General features: G+C 37.2%; 1 protein-coding gene across 19 annotated transcripts in view; it reads right to left on the reverse strand.

The window, feature by feature from the left end:
* Positions 1 to 4,017: 4,017 nt before the first annotated feature.
* CEP170 (centrosomal protein 170) overlaps positions 4,018 to 20,480 on the reverse strand; it is a 152,099-nt gene continuing 135,636 nt past the window's right edge. For all 19 annotated transcript variants that reach the window (XM_070055598.1, XM_070055596.1, XM_070055603.1 and 16 more), the window contains 4 exons: positions 17,589 to 17,677; positions 9,218 to 9,311; positions 8,277 to 8,328; positions 4,018 to 6,343 (listed from right to left, as the gene is read on the reverse strand). In XM_070055598.1, coding sequence (XP_069911699.1) covers positions 6,054 to 6,343; positions 8,277 to 8,328; positions 9,218 to 9,311; positions 17,589 to 17,677 — 525 coding nt within the window. In that variant the 3' untranslated portion in view covers positions 4,018 to 6,053. The remainder of the gene's footprint in view (positions 6,344 to 8,276; positions 8,329 to 9,217; positions 9,312 to 17,588; positions 17,678 to 20,480) is intronic.

Below are 20,480 nucleotides of genomic sequence, written 5' to 3' on the forward strand. Positions count from 1 at the left end.
ACATAGACTGGTAAGGGAAAGAAGACATGGCAAAATTTATGTGTCCTCTACATGTCCTCCACATGTCCTAATGGTCTTTAAGAGTGACACAGAAGGCTTCTTTTAACCACTAAGGAGACACTTTTGAAAATCAAGTGGGAAGTGAACAGAGTCAGAGCTTCTAAGACCTGGACACAAACCTTACAATGCAAATAGCACCGAGTAATTTGTGTGAGCATATTTCTTTCACTTTAAATTTGGTGAAAACTTCTCATTGAGGAAAATCCAACTGGCACAACCTTACTCAACACTGCCAACTGGCATAGGAGTTGTTCTACACTTGTTTTACCTGCATGTGTCGGGTTATAATCATGCTGCTTTAGACCAATGAGGAGATCCTAATTCTTGTGCACTCCAACCACCATTGTCTTGAAAAATCTCAAATCATGTTGTTGGCTCACAGAGAATTTCTTTTTCTCCATTTTAATCTGCTCTGCTTGGAAACAGGTATTGTAATAAATGGTTTAGGCAGCAGTTCACTGATCATAACTGATATGGACTTGCCAGTGCTTGACATTTTGTAGTTCTGGGGTTTTGCTTCTTAAAATAAGAGAAAAGTGGCTGGCGCTGCGGCTCACTAGGCTAATCCTCCACCTTGCGGCGCCGGCACACTGGGTTCTAGTCCTGGTCGGGGCGCCAGATTCTGTCCCGGTTGCCCCTCTTTCAGGCCAGCTCTCTGCTGTGGCCAGGGAGTGCAGTGGAGGATGACCCGAGTACTTGGGCCCTGCACCCCATGGGAGACCAGGATAAGCACCTGGCTCCTGCCATCGGATCAGCGCGGTGCGCTGACTGTGGCGCGCTGGCCGCGGCGGCCATTGGAGGGTGAACCAACGGCAAAGGAAGACCTTTCTCTCTGTCTCTCCCTCTCACTGTCCACTCTGCCTGTCAAAATAAATAAATAAATAAATTTTAAAAAAGTAAGAGAAAAGTACAGTCGGCTTATAAACTGACATACTTCTTGTTATTCTTCCTCAAGCACTCAGCATCCAGATGTCTAGGAGAGAGAGCTTATTGCTTTCAAAGGGTTTGTGGTCCACATAAGACAGACATTCCTAAAAACTGATCATTGCTTGTTGCCACTAGATTAGTTTCTTAGGAAAAATGGCAAGATCTGCAGTTTCAGAAGTTCTATTCAAAAGTAAAAGGACCCAATGACTCTTTGGGTCTGCAGCGGTCATTGGCACTGGACAAAGCAATGGCAAGTAGGTGCACTTCACTGTCTTGTCCTGGCCCTACCAGTTGCCTGTTGGGTGAGAACCAGTGGAAGGTGGTTAGAGAATCTGGACTCCCAAAACAGGCCTGGGCCTCTACCTAAGTCCTTTAACATCAGTAAACCCCAGTTCCTTCATCTCTAACTTAAAGCTTGTTTACCATGAAACTATGAGGAAGAGGAGATGATGCATACAAAACATTTAATATACTATCACTATATGATGGGTCTTCAAAAAGTTCATGTGTTATGAAAAAGCTAGGCATGAATTTCAAATAATTTTTCTACCAAAACAAATTCATCTTTTAGTTCCATCTTTCCATTAGCTTTCTGAAATACCCTTGTATTTATGCTTCCATTACCTAAAATATGGATGAGGTATCAAATTACACAATGGCTAACAGTTTTAGATCTCATATATCATGCCCTGAAATGGACAGCCGCTCATCTTTCAGGTCAAGGTTAGACTCTGTAGTATTAACAGCAATAATTATAATGCTAATAAAGCCAAAGATTTCAATTAATAAATGTTTGTTATACATCGCAGCATGTACAAAAGCACTAAAAACAGTACAAGTAAAAATTGGTTCCAAGTGGTGAAGTGTTGTGCAAGATAGAGAGGCGTCAGCATACAGCTTTTCCTATGGTCAAGATCCAGGAAAAGGGCAGGTATAAAGCTAATTATGCTTGCAAGGGAGGAAGGAATAGTAAACTCATTTAGGCTGGCTCAAGAAAGACTTTAAACAAAGCTCTATATTGGCAGTGAGAGTTCAGATATTCCACTGTAGGACTTCCGGTATGTTGATCATCTCAACACCCAAAAAAACCAAACATGGATTTTCCAAAAACTAGGAAACTCCTTGGAGCCACTTCTTGGAAACTTGCATGTTACCTTAGGTCAGATTCATCTGCCTACTGGAATCCTTCAGGGCTCTGGTAGCAGCAGCACAGCATGGGAGAAGCCTTTTCAACTCTATCTAAAATCCAGCACTGAAGTGTGTGATCGAATGAAAATGACTTTCACGTGAATCAAGAGACTACAGGCCTAACTAGAACAAAGCAGGAGGAAGTGGGGAACCCAAGGGGAAAAGGGAGGTTTGAAGTTGGACCACAGAAATTTCTTGAAAACCAGAATAAAAAAATGTATTTACTTGAATTAGTATGTATCAAGCATTATGTACTTTCAAGAACCTCAGTTGGCCGGCACCGCAGCTCAATAGGCTAATCCTCCGCCTAGTGGCGCTGGCACACCGGGTTCTAGTCCCAGTTGGGGCGCCAGATTCTGTCCCGGTTGCCCCTCTTCCAGGCCAGCTCTCTGCTGTGGCCCAGGAGTGCAGTGGAGGATGGCCCAAGTACATGGGCCCTGCACCCCATGGGAGACCAGGATAAGTACCTGGCTCCTGCCTTTGGGTCAGCGCGGCCGCGGTGGCCATTGGAGGGTGAACCAATGGCAAAGGAAGACCTTTCTCTCTGTTTCTCTCTCTCACTGTCCACTCTGCCTGTCAAAAAAAAAAAAAAAAAAAAAAAAAAAGGAAGCTCAGTCAACTGGGAGATACTCTTGTAAAGAATTCAGTATAAGGTACAAAGTGATCTCACTTTCTGGCATTACCTGTTTATTTACATAATTTTAATTGTCTGTTTCCCTCCTAGAAACTCTAAGGCCTGTGAGGGCAATGGTTTGCTTATGTTCACTGCCCGTAATCTTTGTGTTTGATATGTGCCAGTGAATTACTATTTATTTGCTGAATAGATCCAACTTGGTGTACATTGATTACACAGGGTAAAAGAAAACAAGAGGAAAATGTATATGACAAAGGGTAAGAGAAAGCTTTTTGAAGAACCATTTCATGAAGTCATAAGCCCCTTGGACTAGAAGAGGCTTGGATAATAAGAATAATGTTGTTAATTGTGCAGATCAGAAACAAAGCAGCAATGCACTGATAGCTAATAGAGAATGAGTTTGAATCTGAAGCTTCTAGGCTTAGCTTCCTCTCCTAAAGTTACAAACCTGTCAGGCAGATATGGCAAGCAAATCCAAGGATAAATGAAGGCAGCAAAATGTCACAAGTTTCAAAGTAAAGGATCTGACTAGGAAATGAAGATTCTTCTGGTGAGAGAAAAGAAGAGAAAATCTACGCACGTGGCACAGCCCTCTGCTGTGGTGCAGTCAAGCAAGGAGGCTTCAGCACAAGGTCGGCAGGACCTTGACGAAGGGAAGGCATGAGACTAAGCAGAAAAGGAGGGAGAAAGATGCGAGGGCACTAGGGGATGAAAGGTTCAAGCTGCTCAGGAAATGTGTAAACGGTGGCAGAGATTTTATCTGTGTACATAAACACTTTAGAAAAGGGACAGATCAAAAGGTCACACTATGATCTTAGAATATTGAACTGTATTATAGGAAGACACTCAAGAGACTTGAGCTTGAATAATACAATGGAAGAAAACTAGTTAGTCTAAGTTAATATTTCACAAATTTAAGGTATTCAAGATATTTTAAATTTCAACTTTGTTCCCCAAAGCTGTCTAAAAATAAAGACCTTATATATACACAATAAAGTTTAATAAGCTAAGTGAATTATGTTTACTGTAATTTGCTTAGAAAATTTTTCTTTAATCAAAATATATGAGGTCTCACAATGATCACATATTAATTAGAACTAGAAGATTTTTTCTTTACTAATCCTGGGAAAATGGTTTATAAATAGTTATTTGGAAACTGATGAAGTATTAGCAAGCCAGATGATAAAAGAAATAAAATATACATTGTATAAAGTTCCAGAAACACTTTATTTAAAAATGGGAGTTGAAAATGCATAACAAAATAACATAAGTAATAAATGTAACAAAAATAAATAAGGAGAATAATGTATTCATACAAAATAAAAATAACATAGTAAAAGGCCAAATGTTTGTAACTGAACAAAACTATGTAACACTTAAACAATAATGTAAGTAGAGTAGATGCTAATGCTTTCCTAAACTCCTTACCTTCCATTTCCATGTGGATATAATCAGTATCCAAATACTAAATAAAGGGGAATAAGGGTGATTATTTTAACCAACTTTTTCTTCAAATGGTTTGACCCTGTATTAATATTTCATTCATTTCATCAAAGCATTTATATCTTTCCATTTATGTTTCTTAAACCCTTTTTTCCATCTTCCTTTATGAGATAGAATGGGAAATTTAGCTTTACAAGAAGAATAGTTCATTTACTTTTTTTAATTTAAAGAAAAATATGAGATCCATTATATAACAGACTTGTTTTTACATCTCTACCAAAAAAAAAAAGTTTTTTGCATCTTTATTAACTGGTCCAACAGTACAGGATATCTTAAATCCTGTAAAGTTTTGAAGTGTACAGAGTTACTGCATTTCTTAGAACACATGCAGCACAGGATTATTGCTGAAATATTAAAGACCATTTCATCAAAGCTGCAGTTTAACCTTTATAGACTGATGGGGTCAAGGGGAAAATCCAGGTCTAATAACAATATTTAACTGAATTAAGATTCATCCAAATTATAGTGTTCTGGAAACACAAAGATAAGTATTTTCTTTTTAAACTTATCCAAATATGAACTTACTGGAAAAAAATAAAAAAGCTTACAGAATATATTTTTCATAGGCTTCCTGTTTAGTAGCATAGGCCCTAAGCCTTTGTCCTTGTTGTCTTGCAGGGTCCTTAGAAATGCGTCAGACTGAGACAAGATTTACTATTGGGTCCTACAGGGAAACACACAGAAGCAATTCATTGCTTGGGAGTCAAACTATCAACTAATCTTATGACTACTGGTTCTCCAAGTCTCCTAATGAAGAAAATTTTAACCTCATGATCATTTCAGGGGAGTTTTATTTTCAACTGTCACATATAAACTTGGTAACACAGGACCAATATACGTGTTCTTAACTTTAAAAATATACTCCACCTAAACTATCTGTCTAATCTTTCTAGTTATCATTTAACCTAAAATGAGAGACAACATCTTATTTCTGTTAAAAAATTGAAAAAAAGTGCCAAATTTATCTTTTGGAAAGTGGAGTAAAACACTGTGGGATTAAAACAAATACAGTATTATCAATTGCCTATGTACAAAGACGGTTAGTCCTTATTGATATATAGATATGTCCACCTACCACTCCCAGTAAATCTTAGTGCAAACATAATAGTTAATCTCCGTAAACCCCAAGACAATTTACGTAGCAACAAAGTTATATAAATCACAGCTATGTTGGAAAATTTTAGGACACAGAATGACTCTTGTGAAAGGTCTGCTTTACTGTGGAGAGTATTATGTCACTGTGTCCAATGATAATGAGAACTAATATAAATCCTATCATTAAGAAGCAAATAGAATGGTTTAACAAATCTGTACAGATGAAGTAGAAGTTCATTTCAAGGAGCAGCTTGGCACAGGAGACAATGGGAACTCAGAAATGGTGGGTATTTAGTTTGCTTGTCGGTCACAGCATGGCTTAAAAGAAAAACAAAGGTCTGTGACGGGAAAGGATGCAATGATATAACACCATACTGAACATCATAAAATCACAAAAGTTGAAACTGCACAGTCTGCTTTTTCCTATGTGTGCATCAAGTGGTTATCTAAATGGTTTGAAAAGATTGATATGACATTATAGGTAAAAAATAAATAAATAAAATTAAGAAGACAGAGATAACAAAATTGTAGTTTGACCAAGCTGTCTTGTTTTGTGTAAGTCAACACTATGCTGCCTCCAATATTCCTAGTTAATCCACAGGTAATTTTTTTTTTTTTTTTTTTTTTGTTAACAATCAAGAGAAAGTCATTCCTGAACTGTAACATCTTCCTCTTCCCCTTCAGGGTTGAATCTGTTGAAATGTATACTGAAATCAGCCTCAGATTCGGCATTTTCAAATTCAGCTGAGGCTGAAATAGCAGCAGGATGAAGAACCCTTGCTTCTGGCTGGCAAAGTGTTGGTGTCTGACCAGGGCTGCCGTGGTTATTCACAGGACTAGATTTCTGTTTTGGTGGAGATGGCAAGATAGCACTGGGAAATCCCATGTTGTTCAGAGCCTCCAAAGTTCCATCTGGGTCAATCATAGCATTGATTGCTGAAGGAAAGGAAAAGGAGCAGAGGTATAATTAAAATGTAAAAGGAATAGGACATAACTGTAAATGCAGCTAAATTTGAATATGAACATTAGTTAGTTTGGACAGTTTAACTATCAGTGTGTTTGTGTGATTTTAAATGAGGCAAATCCTTCCAACAACATTGTACTTAAACCTCACTCTTAATATCGATCTATATTGTAGATTAAACAATCCCGAATACTTTCTCTGATGAGTCACTTATGGACATTCTAGAGAGTAAGACTGGTATTTGGAGATGTGGAATTCAGTAGATATCTTTTTGAAATTTGTTTTCATTATTGTGAGAAGATAATAAAATGTTAGTTAATTTTTAATAAACACCCCTAGCCCTATTTATCAGAGAATTGTGGGTTTACAGCTAAGGTTCAGAATATCCTCAAGGCTGGTGAGGTCAGAAGAACATAACATACTTTTATTTTTAGCATAGCATGTTGTCATAGATCCTGTTGGAGTGCTAGGATATCAACTGTATCGTGTACCACTGACCTATAATGGTCCATGCATAACCAATATCCCAGGGCAGCCCCAGCAGGCCAAAGAGACCTTGCTATGTCCACGGAAGGAGCCAGTTAAAGACCAGTTTTTAATACAAAAGTTCTTTATGTGGACAAGGAAAGTTCTCTGTGATTTTCACCTTGATACTGGACAGAACAGGAAGTTGGGAGAAGGAGGCACTATAGTTCCAAGAATCATTTAGGGGTTCCTTTTAAAAGTATACCCCCATTCTATCAGCTCATAGACTGTGTTAGCAAGCCACTTTTACTTATGGCATAACCCTTGGGTGTGTAGGGTTGAATAAAGGTTAGGAATCACTGAGGTGGGATCTACATATTATGCCTACAATTATTCAACAAATAAATACTGGGAGGAATTAACAGTTGACTCAGTCCTGCTTGTTTGCCACTGGGGATGTTCTGGGTCAAGAGACACACAGACATTAATGCATGATTTGGATTTTCAAAGAATTAAAACAAAGTCTGTCAAAATTTAGGAGGCAAACAGAGTCTGTTTCACTTTCTTCTCCCCTTCTTTTGGTCTTTAAAGCTATCATGCACTTCTTTTTTATGGTCCATTGAAGCAACTATTATTTGTATTAGAATATAAGTTTATTTGAGGTTATACTACCAATATAAATTAAGAATTATCAAATCAAATAAATAATGCTAATTAGCAAGTCATTTAAGCTGTATATATATATATATACACATCATTATTTTATATATTTATATAATATATATAATAATGTAATTAGTTTGTAACACTTAGCCTATTGTCAAATCTACACTCTAAAATATGCCCAAGATTTAACTTTAATTTTTTATATTAGGTTTGTACAATTTCCTTTTCAAGAGTAATCTGAGAGGCTGGAGTTGTGGCACAACAAGTTAAGCCACTGCCTGTGATGCCAGCATCCCATATGAGAGCCAGATTTGAGTCCCAGCTGCTCAACTTCTGATCCAGCTCCCTAATGCACCTTGGAAAGTAGCAGAAGATGCCCCAAGTACTCAGGCCCCTGCATCCCACGTGAGACCCAGATGAACTTCCTGGCTCTTGGCTTCAGCCTGGCCCAGTCCTAGCCATTGCACCCATGTGGGAGACCCGGAGGAAGCTCCTGGCTCCTGGCTTTGGATTGGCGCAGCTTCAGCCGTTGCAGCCATTTGGGGAGTGACCCAGCAGAGGGAAGACCTCTCTCTCAATCTCTCCACCCCTCTGTGACTGTCTTTCAAATATATAAGTAAATCTTTAAAAAATAAGTGATCTGGATATGTAGAACTCCATACTTATTACATGACATTATATTTAATCAAATAAAATGAATATTTTAAGAGAACGCCATTAGAATGCACTTATCCTAAAATGACAGCTCTCTACTCAATTCAGTAGTAAATTTACCTTGTAGCTGCTTTTCAACTCTTTTCAGCTCCTGTAAAATAGAAGAAATCTCCTGCAGGGAAAGCAATAACAAAAATTAGCTTACTTTAATTAAAACATTTTGATTTGACAAGTAATGAATCTCACTCTCATTTTATTTGGAGCATTTAACATTTTCTATTTGATTTACTACTTTAGTAGCAGCATGGTATGAAATGATGACATCCAGTAAATAAGACAAATTTTAAAAATCTTTAATAATGAAATGAGTAACTTTTTTCAATGAGGTAATGATAGCAGATGAAGAGTTCAAGATAATTTACTGCAGGCTGAGTATCTCTGGTCCAAATACTGGAAATATGAAATGACTGGAAATTCTGGTAAAGTCTATGCAGTATCCCAAAATCCAAAAATGCTGAAATATGAAATGCTGCTGGTATCAAGCATTTCAGATAAGGGATATCTAACCTGTACTATATAAAGAAAGATTCTGAAATATTTGTATTGATCAACATTGCAGTAACTCTGACACAGTACTTAAAGGTTTTCTTTGTAAAAATATATGAACTGCAATCTTAATACTAGGACTACATTCTGAGCATTGAAAATCTGTACAAATTCTTTAAAAAGAAGGCAAGCACTATAGTAAGTAAATGGAAACAATTCATGTAAACTTGATATTTAAGTTCAGTTCTTATTTCAAAACTGAATATTTTTAAGGTACAGTTATTACAAGAACAAGAATATGTAATAGTGAGAAATATAAAAATCCCCTCTCCATGCCCCTAGCAACTTGGAAACAGTCAACATTTGGGACTCTTGTGAGATCAGCTGAAGGAAATCTGTGTATCTACATATTCTTTTACAAGTAAATCAATAAATAGCTTAAAAATAAGTATGCTATCTTTCCATTAATATAAAACTCTATTAAAATGGTTTAATCTTCAAGAAAATTATCATACCATGCTTGAGGTTTTCACAATAGGAACTTCACTTTCAGCTCTTAACTTGCTTTCTATTTCATCCCAATTCCGATCTTTGTCTTTAAATAATATTCTAGAATTTGCAAAAAATAAACACTTTATTTTCATATTTTAAAATTTACTGTATTTCTGTTAATGATAACACCAAATACAATGTATCTTTTCAAAGCTATACAAGGAAAAATAATAGAACCATTACACTAACTAGAATTAAATATAGAGCCAGTTGTACCAATGATTCAGGCACATGAGAGATCCATATTTAAAAGGTAATTAACATGCATTAATACATTGATTAACATATAAACTCTTTAATGTTCCTCATTCTCTATTGAAAATTAATATAAAATAAACAGATTATGATACAACCCCACAATTTTATATAATATTTGTAATTAATACTGCAACTGTTTCTTACAAAGAAAATGCAATTTTGTTCTGATGGAAAAGCATTATGCGGATGACAAGATGAAAATACATTGAATTAGGTATGAAAATAGGTTGATTTAGCTATGAGTAATTATTTCTGTTAAGACTTGTTTATATAAGATAAGCACCTAATTGAGCAAAGTGTGAACATTCTTTTAAAGACTGAACATTGCAAGTATTTAATGCGATTTTCTTTAAAAATTTAATTCACATCAGTATAGTTGTATAAAATAACCTATTAGAATTTAAATTACAATTCTTTTTATTAAAATTGCCAATAAATTGTTGATAAAAACAATTTCCAATAATATATCCTAAGTTAGAAACTAAATTCGTAACTTATAACTATCACAGAATTTTGATGTCTTTCTGATGTGGTATATTCTTTGGAATCTATGAGACATGACTGAGCAGTTTTAGAAACATGTAAAGACTCACTGCCTTTCTGGTTTCCTTTTAAATTCCTTTATTGAGTCATCTGGAACTCTAGCTTAACCGCTTTATGTAACAAAACACTGTAAATTAAAAAGTAAATTATAACTACTAGAAGCTGCTTAGTATTTAAGTAGTAAGCTAAATCAATATTCTTGTTGGTATTTCCTTCAGTTGTCAATATGCTAGATTCATCTTATTTTTAAAAAAATCATAATTTAAACACATCTTATTTAAAAACATTCATCAACATCAAATCAAGTCTAGAATAACTGCAATTACATTTAATTATACTAAAGGTGGCAATAATGAGTCTAGAAACAGGGAAAACAATTAGTGAAATAAGCCAGACACAGAAAAATAAACAGTGCATGTTCTCTTACATCTGGTTTAGAATGAAAAAAATAAAAAAGAAAGAAAAAGGAAAAAGAAAAGAAACAAAAAAAACCTCCAGCTGAATACAGAAAAGTGATTACCAGAGGCTGGGAGGGGATGGTGGATAAAGGGAGTTGGATTATGGGTGTCAAATCTGAGTCAGATTGAAGGAACAAATTCCTAGTGCTACACATCACATAGTGGGGAGACTACAGCTCACAATATTCTAATACATATTGTATGAACAAGCAGACAAAAGAAATTCCAGGCTTCCAATCATAAAGTCATGTCCAAGAACATGAAATGTTGATTACCATGTTTTCAGTACACATTGTATACATGTGTTGAACTTACAATGAAGCTATAAATATGTACAACTACTGTCAATAAAAATTTTTTTAATTATTTTTATTTTTATTTTTATTTTTATTTTTTTTTGACAGGCAGAGTGGACAGTGAGAGAGAGAGACAGAGAGAAGGGTCTTCCTTTGCCGTTGGTTCACCCTCCAATGGCCGCCACTGCTGGCGTGCTGAGACCTACGCATTGCGCTGATCCGAAACCAGGAGCCAGGTACTTATCCTGGTCTCCCATGGGGTGCAGGGCCCAAGTACTTGGGCCATCCTCCACTGCACTCCATGGCCACAGCAGAGAGCTGGCCTGGAAGAGGGGCAACCGGGACAGAATCCGGCGCCCCGACTGGGACTAGAACCCGGTGTGCCGGCGCCGCAAGGCGGAGGATTAGCCTAGTGAGCCGCGGCACCGGCGTCAATAAAAAATTTTTAAAGAGTATCTTCTAATCTGTTAAATATTCAAAAGTCAAAAAACTAAACATCGTCACCAGGTACTTTTTGTTATCCTAATTACTACAATATTAATAATTTGCTTATGAAAATTATGATGGTTTTTGTGGGAGAATACTTGAAGCATTAGTACTGGTTTAAATAGGAACAGTCAGCTCTCTGGATCTGTGGTTCCACAACCAGGACTGAACCAATCACAGAGCAAAAACATCTGAAAAAAAAATCACAATGCATCTATACAGAACATGTGTAGACTTTCCCTTGGTCATTCTTCCCTAAATGATACTATGTAATAACTATTTACAAAGCATTTATATTATATCAGGTATTATAAGTACCTAGAGAGCATAAAGTAAACAGGAGGATGTGTGTGTGTGTGTGTGTATTACATGAAAATATTACACATTTTATATGAGGGACTCGAGTATCTGCATATTTTGGTTTCTGTGTGAGGAGAGGGGCCTGGAACCAGTCCCTCAAAGATACAAAGGGAGAATTGTAATGACTACTTCACAGGCCAACTGGGAAGTTCAATGAACAACAGAAGTCTGCACTTGGCTGCACAGTGCCAAAAATTCAGTGAATTTTGCCAGAGGATGGCTACTTACTTCTTAGATTTCTATTAACTGTTAAGCCATACTCATTTCACCTGTGGTGATAATGGCTTAGAATGATCATCGAGATCTTCGAAGGTTCCTGACTCCTGACTCCACTGAAGGGATATAAAGCTTATTTACACATATTCTGGTATAGATGTAAATTCAAACATCATTTTGGTCTTATGAATTGAACTCAACACAAAATTTAAATATTAAGGAAGCAGAAAAACAGGTCAAGAATTAAAGGCTGCCATGGTGTGTTATACGTAGTAAAACTCAGCACTCAAACTGAAGGCAATTCAAATATAGCAAACATTCTATATTTAACTGTTGAAGCAATTTTTACACATAACTTTTAAAATTTTTCTAGCCTGTCAAATGTGAGACAGTATAAACAATTACTTAATCAATGTGCTCATCTGGCCAATTTGATCTAATTTTTAATTAATGTCAAAACTATAAAAATTAATTTTCTTTTGGGTCTTCTAAGGATGAGTTCAGAGCAGACTGTGGGAAAGAAGCTCTATGGTAAGGAATAGTCAGTAAGAAGAAAATGGTACAAAGGCAGATACTTGGTGAAAATGTGCTGAGTGACTAGTGAGTACAGACCCAGTCAACAGGGAAGGAAAAGCTGTGTTTCAGCAGGTGGGATGAAATAACATCACAAACTCTTTACAGGTAAAGAGATTTCAATGTATTCCAGTAGTGAGCTACATGACCACACAAGCACATTCTCATGATGTTTTTATGGATAAAACTGGTATATCAATAGGAACCATATTTTATATATTAATTCTCCGCAGCTTTTCATAATAAAGTCCAGACTCCTAATTTTGTCTAAACTGATCCATCCTAATCTCTAAAGGGTCATCTCTCACCACTTAATTTTCCACCAACTCCTCTTCCCACCCTTTAGAACAGGCACGGCAATTTCCCCAAAAACCATCTCTGAGCCCAAAGGTATCTCATCTTATAATTTCCTTTTTATACTTATCACAGCAAATTATAATTACCAGTTTACCTGCCTGCCATCTGGACTCAACTATGAAGGCATCAAATACAATGCTGGAATAATAAAATGCAGTCAAAAATTACTCAATCAACAAATGAATTTAGACACTTTATTCCTGTTTATTTTAAAAATGTTTATTTCACTTACTTACCCCTTCGGTTAATAATCGTTCTATAATTTTTAGATTATAATTTTTTAGATTATAACAGTTTTAGATTATAATTTTAGTGGAATCTAAAATGATAATAACTATTTATAACCTTCAGCTGTATTGAATACTTAAGTCAAACCTGATACATGACTTCTGGTATTAATAAGTAGACATGTGATTGGGAGCTACTGATACATTGGTAATAGCTGATTAGCTATGCCTAATATTTTTTTCCTACAAATTTAAGTTGGGCTCTAGTTCAGAGAATGGTGGATTGTTTGTCTCTGACCACATATTAAGTGGAAGGGTTGTAATAGAGAAAAAGAACTCTCTTGTGAAAGAAGATGGGCTCAGTAAACTCAGGAATGCCAAAATCACTAAGGGAAAACATGTAAAAGACTTCATCTAGGATATTAGAGTGCTCACTGCTTACTCTTTGAGTATAAGGCCAGCCAGACTTCATAAAATATGTGATTTAAAAATAGCACATATCTAATGCCTGTAAAATCAAGTATGAACCTTAACTCTAATGAAGCTCTAATTTACTTACCTTAAATTAGTATTGTTACTATACTTTTTTCCCAAAGAAATCTTTTATTTAAGGAATACAAGTTTCATAAGTACAACTTTAGGAATACAGTGGTTCTTCCCACCATACCCACCCTCCCACCCACTTCCTCCTCCCAGTTCCTTTCTCCATTAAGAATCATTTTCAATTAACTTTATACACAGAAGACCAAAATCTCTTCCCTGTAACAAGTAATTTTAATAATAATAAAAAGGAAAAGGGAATCAAAGGGCTTCAGTGGAGTAGAAATTTTGAATGGTAAAATGCAGATAATATTCAAGTGAAATAATGAAAATAAGACAAATCACATATAGGTAGTAGAGAAAGCTAACTTAACACAAGTTGACTCATTCAATTGAAGAGCCAGAACATACATTCCATGACAGAAGAGGGCTTTGTTTTGTTAATGTCTAGTTATAAAGTGTCTGGAATGTACTTCATAATTATTTGTTAATGTATAAATATTAAGTTCTTATTTTGTGGAAATTAAATTTATTTAAAACTCACACGGATATGCTAAAATTGATAGGGTGAATTATCTTGAAAAAACAATGAGTGAAAGCATATGTTTTAATAGTCATTAAAATAACTTTTAAAGCAACTTATATGTACAAGGTGAGCCTTGAGAAAAGCCAAAAATTCAACTGTTTCCCAATTATTAAAGGAGTATGCTTCATATTCCAACCATATTTGGAGAGGCTATTCAGAGACTGATATTTCACTTCTTACTATTTTGGAAAAAGTGAAGACATGATTAAAAGACAAAGATGCAGAGGAACAAATATACTATGATACTATTTGTATAAACCTTTGAAAAAAGAATTTGAAGAAAAAAATACGTATATACACACACAATAGATACTATATGAATATGCATTTTTATGAAATATTTATATTTTAAATGATATTCATGTATTACTGTTGTTAAAAAATTTTAAATTTAAATATAAATTTAGGGTTAGGTTTTCGCCTACAGTTTTGGCATCCCACATGGGCGCTGGTTCGAGTCCATTTCTGATATAGCTCCCTGTTGATTCACCTGGGAGGGCAGTACTTGGGCCCCTGTACCCATGTGGAAGATCCTGAAGAAACTCCTGGTTCTGGCCATTGCAGCTATTTCGTGAGTGAACAAGTGGATGAAAGCTCTCTCTCTCTCTCCCTCTTTCTCTCTCTCTCTCCTCTCTGTATCTCTGCCTTTTAAATAAATCTTTAATATATATATTATATATATGTATTCTTTGAATAAAATTTTCTTTGAGAGAAACATATATTTATCTAAATAAGTTAAAAAATAAAAGATAAGCAGGACTAAACATTGCAGATTAAACCATTCCTTTTAACACAAGGAATCTTTCTTAGATAAGCATTTTTTTTTTCAAAGTAACAATGTGAAGAGAGGTTCATGTGTATCTTAAGGAATACAGAGTAAGCTCAAGATTCAAAGGAAAGCTCAATCCATTTCTTAAGGGGCCATGTAAAAATTAGCTACCTAGGCCACTCTTCTGAATTTCCTTCTAAATTTGGAAGATGACACATACTGCTTTTTAGTAACTTAAAATGTTTTTGGAAGATGGTATTTTTGTTTTTTAAAAATATTTTATTTATTTATTTGAGAGACAGAGTTACAGATGGAGAGAGAGGTATTTCATCCATTAGTTCACTCCCCAAATGGACACAACACCTGGAGTTGAACCAATCCAAAGCCAGGAGCCAAGAACTTCCTCTGGGTTGCCTACACAGATGCAAGGACCCAAACACTTGGGCCATCTTTCACTGCTTTCCCAGGCCATAAGCAGAGCTGGATTGGAAGAGGAGCAGCCAAGACATGAACTGGTGCCCATATGGGATGCCAACGCAGCAGGTGGAGGCTTAGTCTATTATGACATAGCGCCTAAACATACATTTTAAATTCTATTGAAGTGATTCTTGAAAAAAATTAACTCAATGGCTTCTTTTACATTAGGTAATTAGCCTTATAATTCCATAAAAAATATGTTCAATTTATTTAATTTTTTATTATTTTCTATTTGAGATGCAGGAGGAAAGAAAGAGAGAGAGATACAAATAGAGACCCTGAGCTGCTAACTCACTTGTCAAATGCTCACAAACGGTTAGGGCTGGACTGGGGCTGGAGCCAGAAGCTAAGGACACAACCCAGGATCCCACGGCAGGAACCCAATTACTTGAGTCATCACCACTACCTCCCAGGTCTGCATTGACAGGAAGCTGGAATCAGGAGCCAGAGCCAGGAAAAGAATGCAGGCATTCCAATGTAGGATAGAGGTATCTTAACCAGTAAGCTAAATGCCCAATTTTTCAATGTGTTTTTACTATACTCATTGGTACTCATCAATACTAGTGATGAAATATATTATTTCAATATATAAGCAATATAATATTATATTTCTGTTGAATGCTATAATTCACATACCATGCTTAAACATGGCTTTATTGTATTTTACAATTTTAATTATAGTTATTAGAAATAAATCAAGCTAAAATATCAATGGATTTTTGAGCCTCTGTTATATGTCTATGTTTTAAATTTTTAGTGAACTTAAAATTGCATGATAGCACATGATAGGTACTTATTTGGGGACAATTTTTTCATTCCAAGGATGGAAATTTAACTTGAGGAAAAGCAACAAAAAGCAAAAAGTGACATTATAGTCTAAAAACTAACCAGCTCTGTGTGTGTGTGTGTGTATAGGAATGAGAAGTAATTTTATTTTCCTCTCACAACAACTCTAGAGCACGCAAGTAAACCTGTATAACACGATGACACAGAGTTTGGGAGAAAACAGATAGCTTGTTCAGGGTCGCACAGTAAGTAGCAAAACTGAAACATACCCTCAAGTCTTCTGCCTATTAAACTCATCCTCTTCTTTCTATATTTTATTAGATCCTTTTTTCTTCTATGTTTTTCCCTCCCCAAAAGCTTATTAATAAAGTCCTTACTTTCTCCAGTTCTCTTTTCAGTGATTTTTCTGGGAGTAGTCAAACTAAAATGAAATAAAGCTATTTCCTTCAACAGTTCTTTTAAACCAATATTTATGAAGTCATACCTCATGGCAGGGAACTAAAAGATACAATGTCCAAAACAACTTAGTTCCTATGAGCAAGATTCAGACTGCAAAGGGGTCAGATACTGAAAAAGTTATAGGAATTTAACATATGTAAGTAAAAGTATTTTTAAATATAAAACTGAAACTACAGAGTTTAACAGCATTTTAATTTTCAAGGAGCTGTTAAATAAATTTTCTGAATGTTACAAGTTTCATATTGTCTACTTTACTGATGATGAAGAAAAAATTAAAATTTAAGGTCCTATAAAAGAGGCCCTAAACATCTGTTAATCTAAAATATTTATCATAATTCCATATAAAAGTAAAATATACCTGGCTATTATTGAAATTAATCTAAGTGATTATGACTATTTATTCTCAATTATAAAGAGGATGACTATCCAGGACATGTATTTAGCATATGGTTATTACTTCTTTTTTTTTCTTTCGACAGGCAGAGTTAGACAGTGAGAGAGAGAGAGAGAGAGAGAGAAAGGTCTTACTTCCGTTGGTTCACCCCCAAATGGCCGCTACAGCCAGCGGGCTGCGCCAATCCGAAGCCAGGAGCCAGGTGCTTCCTCCTGGTCTCCCATGGGGTGCAGGGCCCAAGCACTTGGGCCATCCTCCACGCCTTCCCGGGCCACAGCAGAGCTGGACTGGAAGAGGAGCAACCGGGACAGAATCCGGCGCCCCAACTGGGACTAGAACCCCGTGTGCCAGCGCCGCAGGCGGAGGATTAGCCAAGTGAGCCACGGCGCCGGCTTGGTTATTACTTCTAAAAAGTAAAGAACATAGCAGTGGCAGCAAGTCAGACTCAGTTTCACTGACTTCACCAGTTCCTAAAAACTGTGACAGCAGGCTTGGAAAACAGCAACAGGTAACTGTTCATATAGGCATGGAGTCTGTCATAGTAAGTACCTGATCTTTCCAGCTGTTTTATCTATCGATTGTCTTATTTTCTTAGAGAACTGAAAGACGGATGACAGCAGCAGATTGTCTCCCATGACCTGAAACATCCAAACAAAAAAGTAGATATTAGAATATTCCCATGACATTATATAATTACCAGGACACTAGTCACAGCACAATATAGTAGTATTTAGAGGCATTTAGTATTCATGCTAATTTTAGCTATAAATAAAATGAAGGAAGTAATTAGAGTAATGTGTAAAAAAACTGAGCAAGAGAGAGACAAACTGCTAAACAAAGAAGTTCCTTTGTTAAAAAATTTGCTAAGTTTTCATATTATTGTGGTCAGACCATTTTCAGAAGCATTTTATTTTATCTTCAATTACTATCATGGTTCTCTCATATGTTTTTCTTGGGTAGATTTTTTATATGTACAAACACACATACTCTTTCACACTAACTTTCAGATCCTGTTTCTTTTTTATTTATTCATTTATTAAAGATTTATCTATTTATTTATTTGAAAGTCAGAGTTACACAGAGAGAAGAGAGGCAGAGAGGTCTTCCATCCGCTGGTTCAATCCCCAATTGGCCTCAATGGCCAGAGCTGTGCCATTCCGAAGCCAGGAGCCAGGTGCTTCTTCCTGGTCTCCCATGCGGGTCCAGGGGCCCAAGGACTTGGGCCATCCTCCACTGCCTTCCCCAGGGCCACAGCAGAGAGCTGTACTGGAAGAGGAGCAACCGGGACTAGAACCCAGCACTCATATGGGATGCCGGCGCTGCAGGCGAAGGATTAACCAAGTGAGCCACAGCGCTGGCCCCACCAGGAGCTTCTTCAGGGTCTCCCACATGGGGCCCAAGGACTTGGGCCATCTTCTATTGCTTTCCCAGGCCATAACAGAGAGCTGGATTGGAAGTAGAGCAGCTGGGACTCGAACTGGTGCCCATATGGGATGCCGGTGCTTCAGGCCAGGGCATTAACCCGCTGCGTCACAGTGCCAGCCCCTCAGATCCTGTTTCTTAATCCCAGGGTTTTAATTCCTTCTTGTAAACTTCTCCTTTTTATACTCTTCCTCTACTCATTGCTCGAGCAGTTCTGTATGTTGTATCTCAGTTTTTTCCATGGTGCTATTTGAAGTAACTATTCTCTGAGGAAGAAACTCCTTTATATCCTTGAATTTTCTCCCAAACTCCTTTCACCTCTTTTCCAATGAAATAAATCTTTTCAGGGCTGGCACTGTGGTATAGCAAGTAAAGTTACCACCTGTGATGCCAAAATCCCATGTGCATGCAGGTTCATGTCCTGTCCACTCCACCTCCAATCCAGCTCACTGCTAATGGCTTGATAAAAACCAAGGGAAGATAGTCCAAATGTTTAGGACTCTGCCACCCATATGAAGGACTAACAAGAAACTCTTGGCTTAGGCCTGGCCCAGCACTGGCCATTGTAGCCACCTAGGGAGTGAGCCACAGGATGGACGATCTCTCTCTTTCAAAATAAATAAATAAATCTTAAAGAAAAACATTTTCAATAAACCTCTTTCTTTGATTTCTCACTGCCACATTCATTGTTTTTAAAAGGCAGTAATATTTTTTCAATACTGGTTTGCAGGTATATAGAACTAGCTATAATTCCTGGTTTACAACATACTCACCTCATGGGTCCAACTCAGACAGCTTTGTCTTTTTAATAATTTAATAATGAATCTACCACCAAAACAATGCCAAAGACCTAGCAATAATCAAAGGGGTAAAGTAGATATTATTCAAAAATATCTACTCTGGGCCAGCGCCGTGGCTCAATAGGCTAATCCTCTGCCTTGTGGCACCGGCACACGGGGTTCTAGTCCCGGTCGGGGTGCCGGATTCTGTCCCAGTTGCCCCTCTTCCAGGCCAGCTCTCTGCTGTGGCCAGGGAGTGCAGTGGAGGATGGCCCAAGTGCTAGGGCCCTGCACCCGCATGGGAGACCAGGAGAAGCACCTGGCTCCTTGCTTCGGATCAGCGCGGTGCGCCGGCCACGGCGGCCATTGAGGGGTGAACCAACGGTAAAAGGAAGACCTTTTGCTCTGTCTCTCTCTCACTGTCCACTCTGCCTGTCAAAAAAAAAAAAAAAAAAAAATCTACTCCCTCCAATTTCTCCTCCATCACTGCAGGAGAACACCTTTTCTACCTCTTGTGTTTGCCCTTAGCCATCTGACTTGTTTTTTGCCAATGAGATGTTAGCAGACATGACCCAAAGATTGAAACGTGTTTGCATGGTGAGGCTTGCTCTCTATAGGGTTTCTAGTAATACCATTACAAGAAAAGACAAACTGAGCAGACTTGGATCCAATGTGCAACTTTTCATTGTCTAGCTAAGACCACCTAGCCAATTAACCCGCAGATGGCTAATGAGTTCTTATTCCTGCATGCCACTGAGACTTTTATGGTCATTTGTAATAGAAAAAAGATGGCCTGATATAACTACCTCTACTCCATCTCATTATCTTTCCTTCCCTCTCCCAAGGTAAACAATATCCTGAATTCCATTCACTATTCCATTGTTTTCCTTTTTTAGATCATGTGATATATTTCTGTCTCGGTATATATTTTAATTTTTAAATATTTATGACAGGGGCCAGCGCTGTGGCGTAGCAGGTAAAGTCACCGCCTGCAGTGCCAGCATCCCATTTGTGTGCCGGTTCAAGTCCCAGCTGCTCTGCTTCCGATCCAGCTCTCTGCTATGGCCTGGGAAAGCAGCGGAGGATGGCCCAAGTGCTTGGGCCCCTGCACTCACGTGGGAGACCTGGAGGAAGCTCTTGGCTCCTTGCTTCGGATCGGCAAAGCTCTAGCCGTTGCGGCCAACTGGGGAGTGAACTAGCGGATGGAAGACCTCTCTCTCTCTCTCTGCCTCTCCTTCTG

The sequence above is a fragment of the Oryctolagus cuniculus genome, chromosome 13 (assembly GCF_964237555.1).
Source record: "Oryctolagus cuniculus chromosome 13, mOryCun1.1, whole genome shotgun sequence".
Lineage (NCBI taxonomy): Eukaryota > Metazoa > Chordata > Mammalia > Lagomorpha > Leporidae > Oryctolagus > Oryctolagus cuniculus.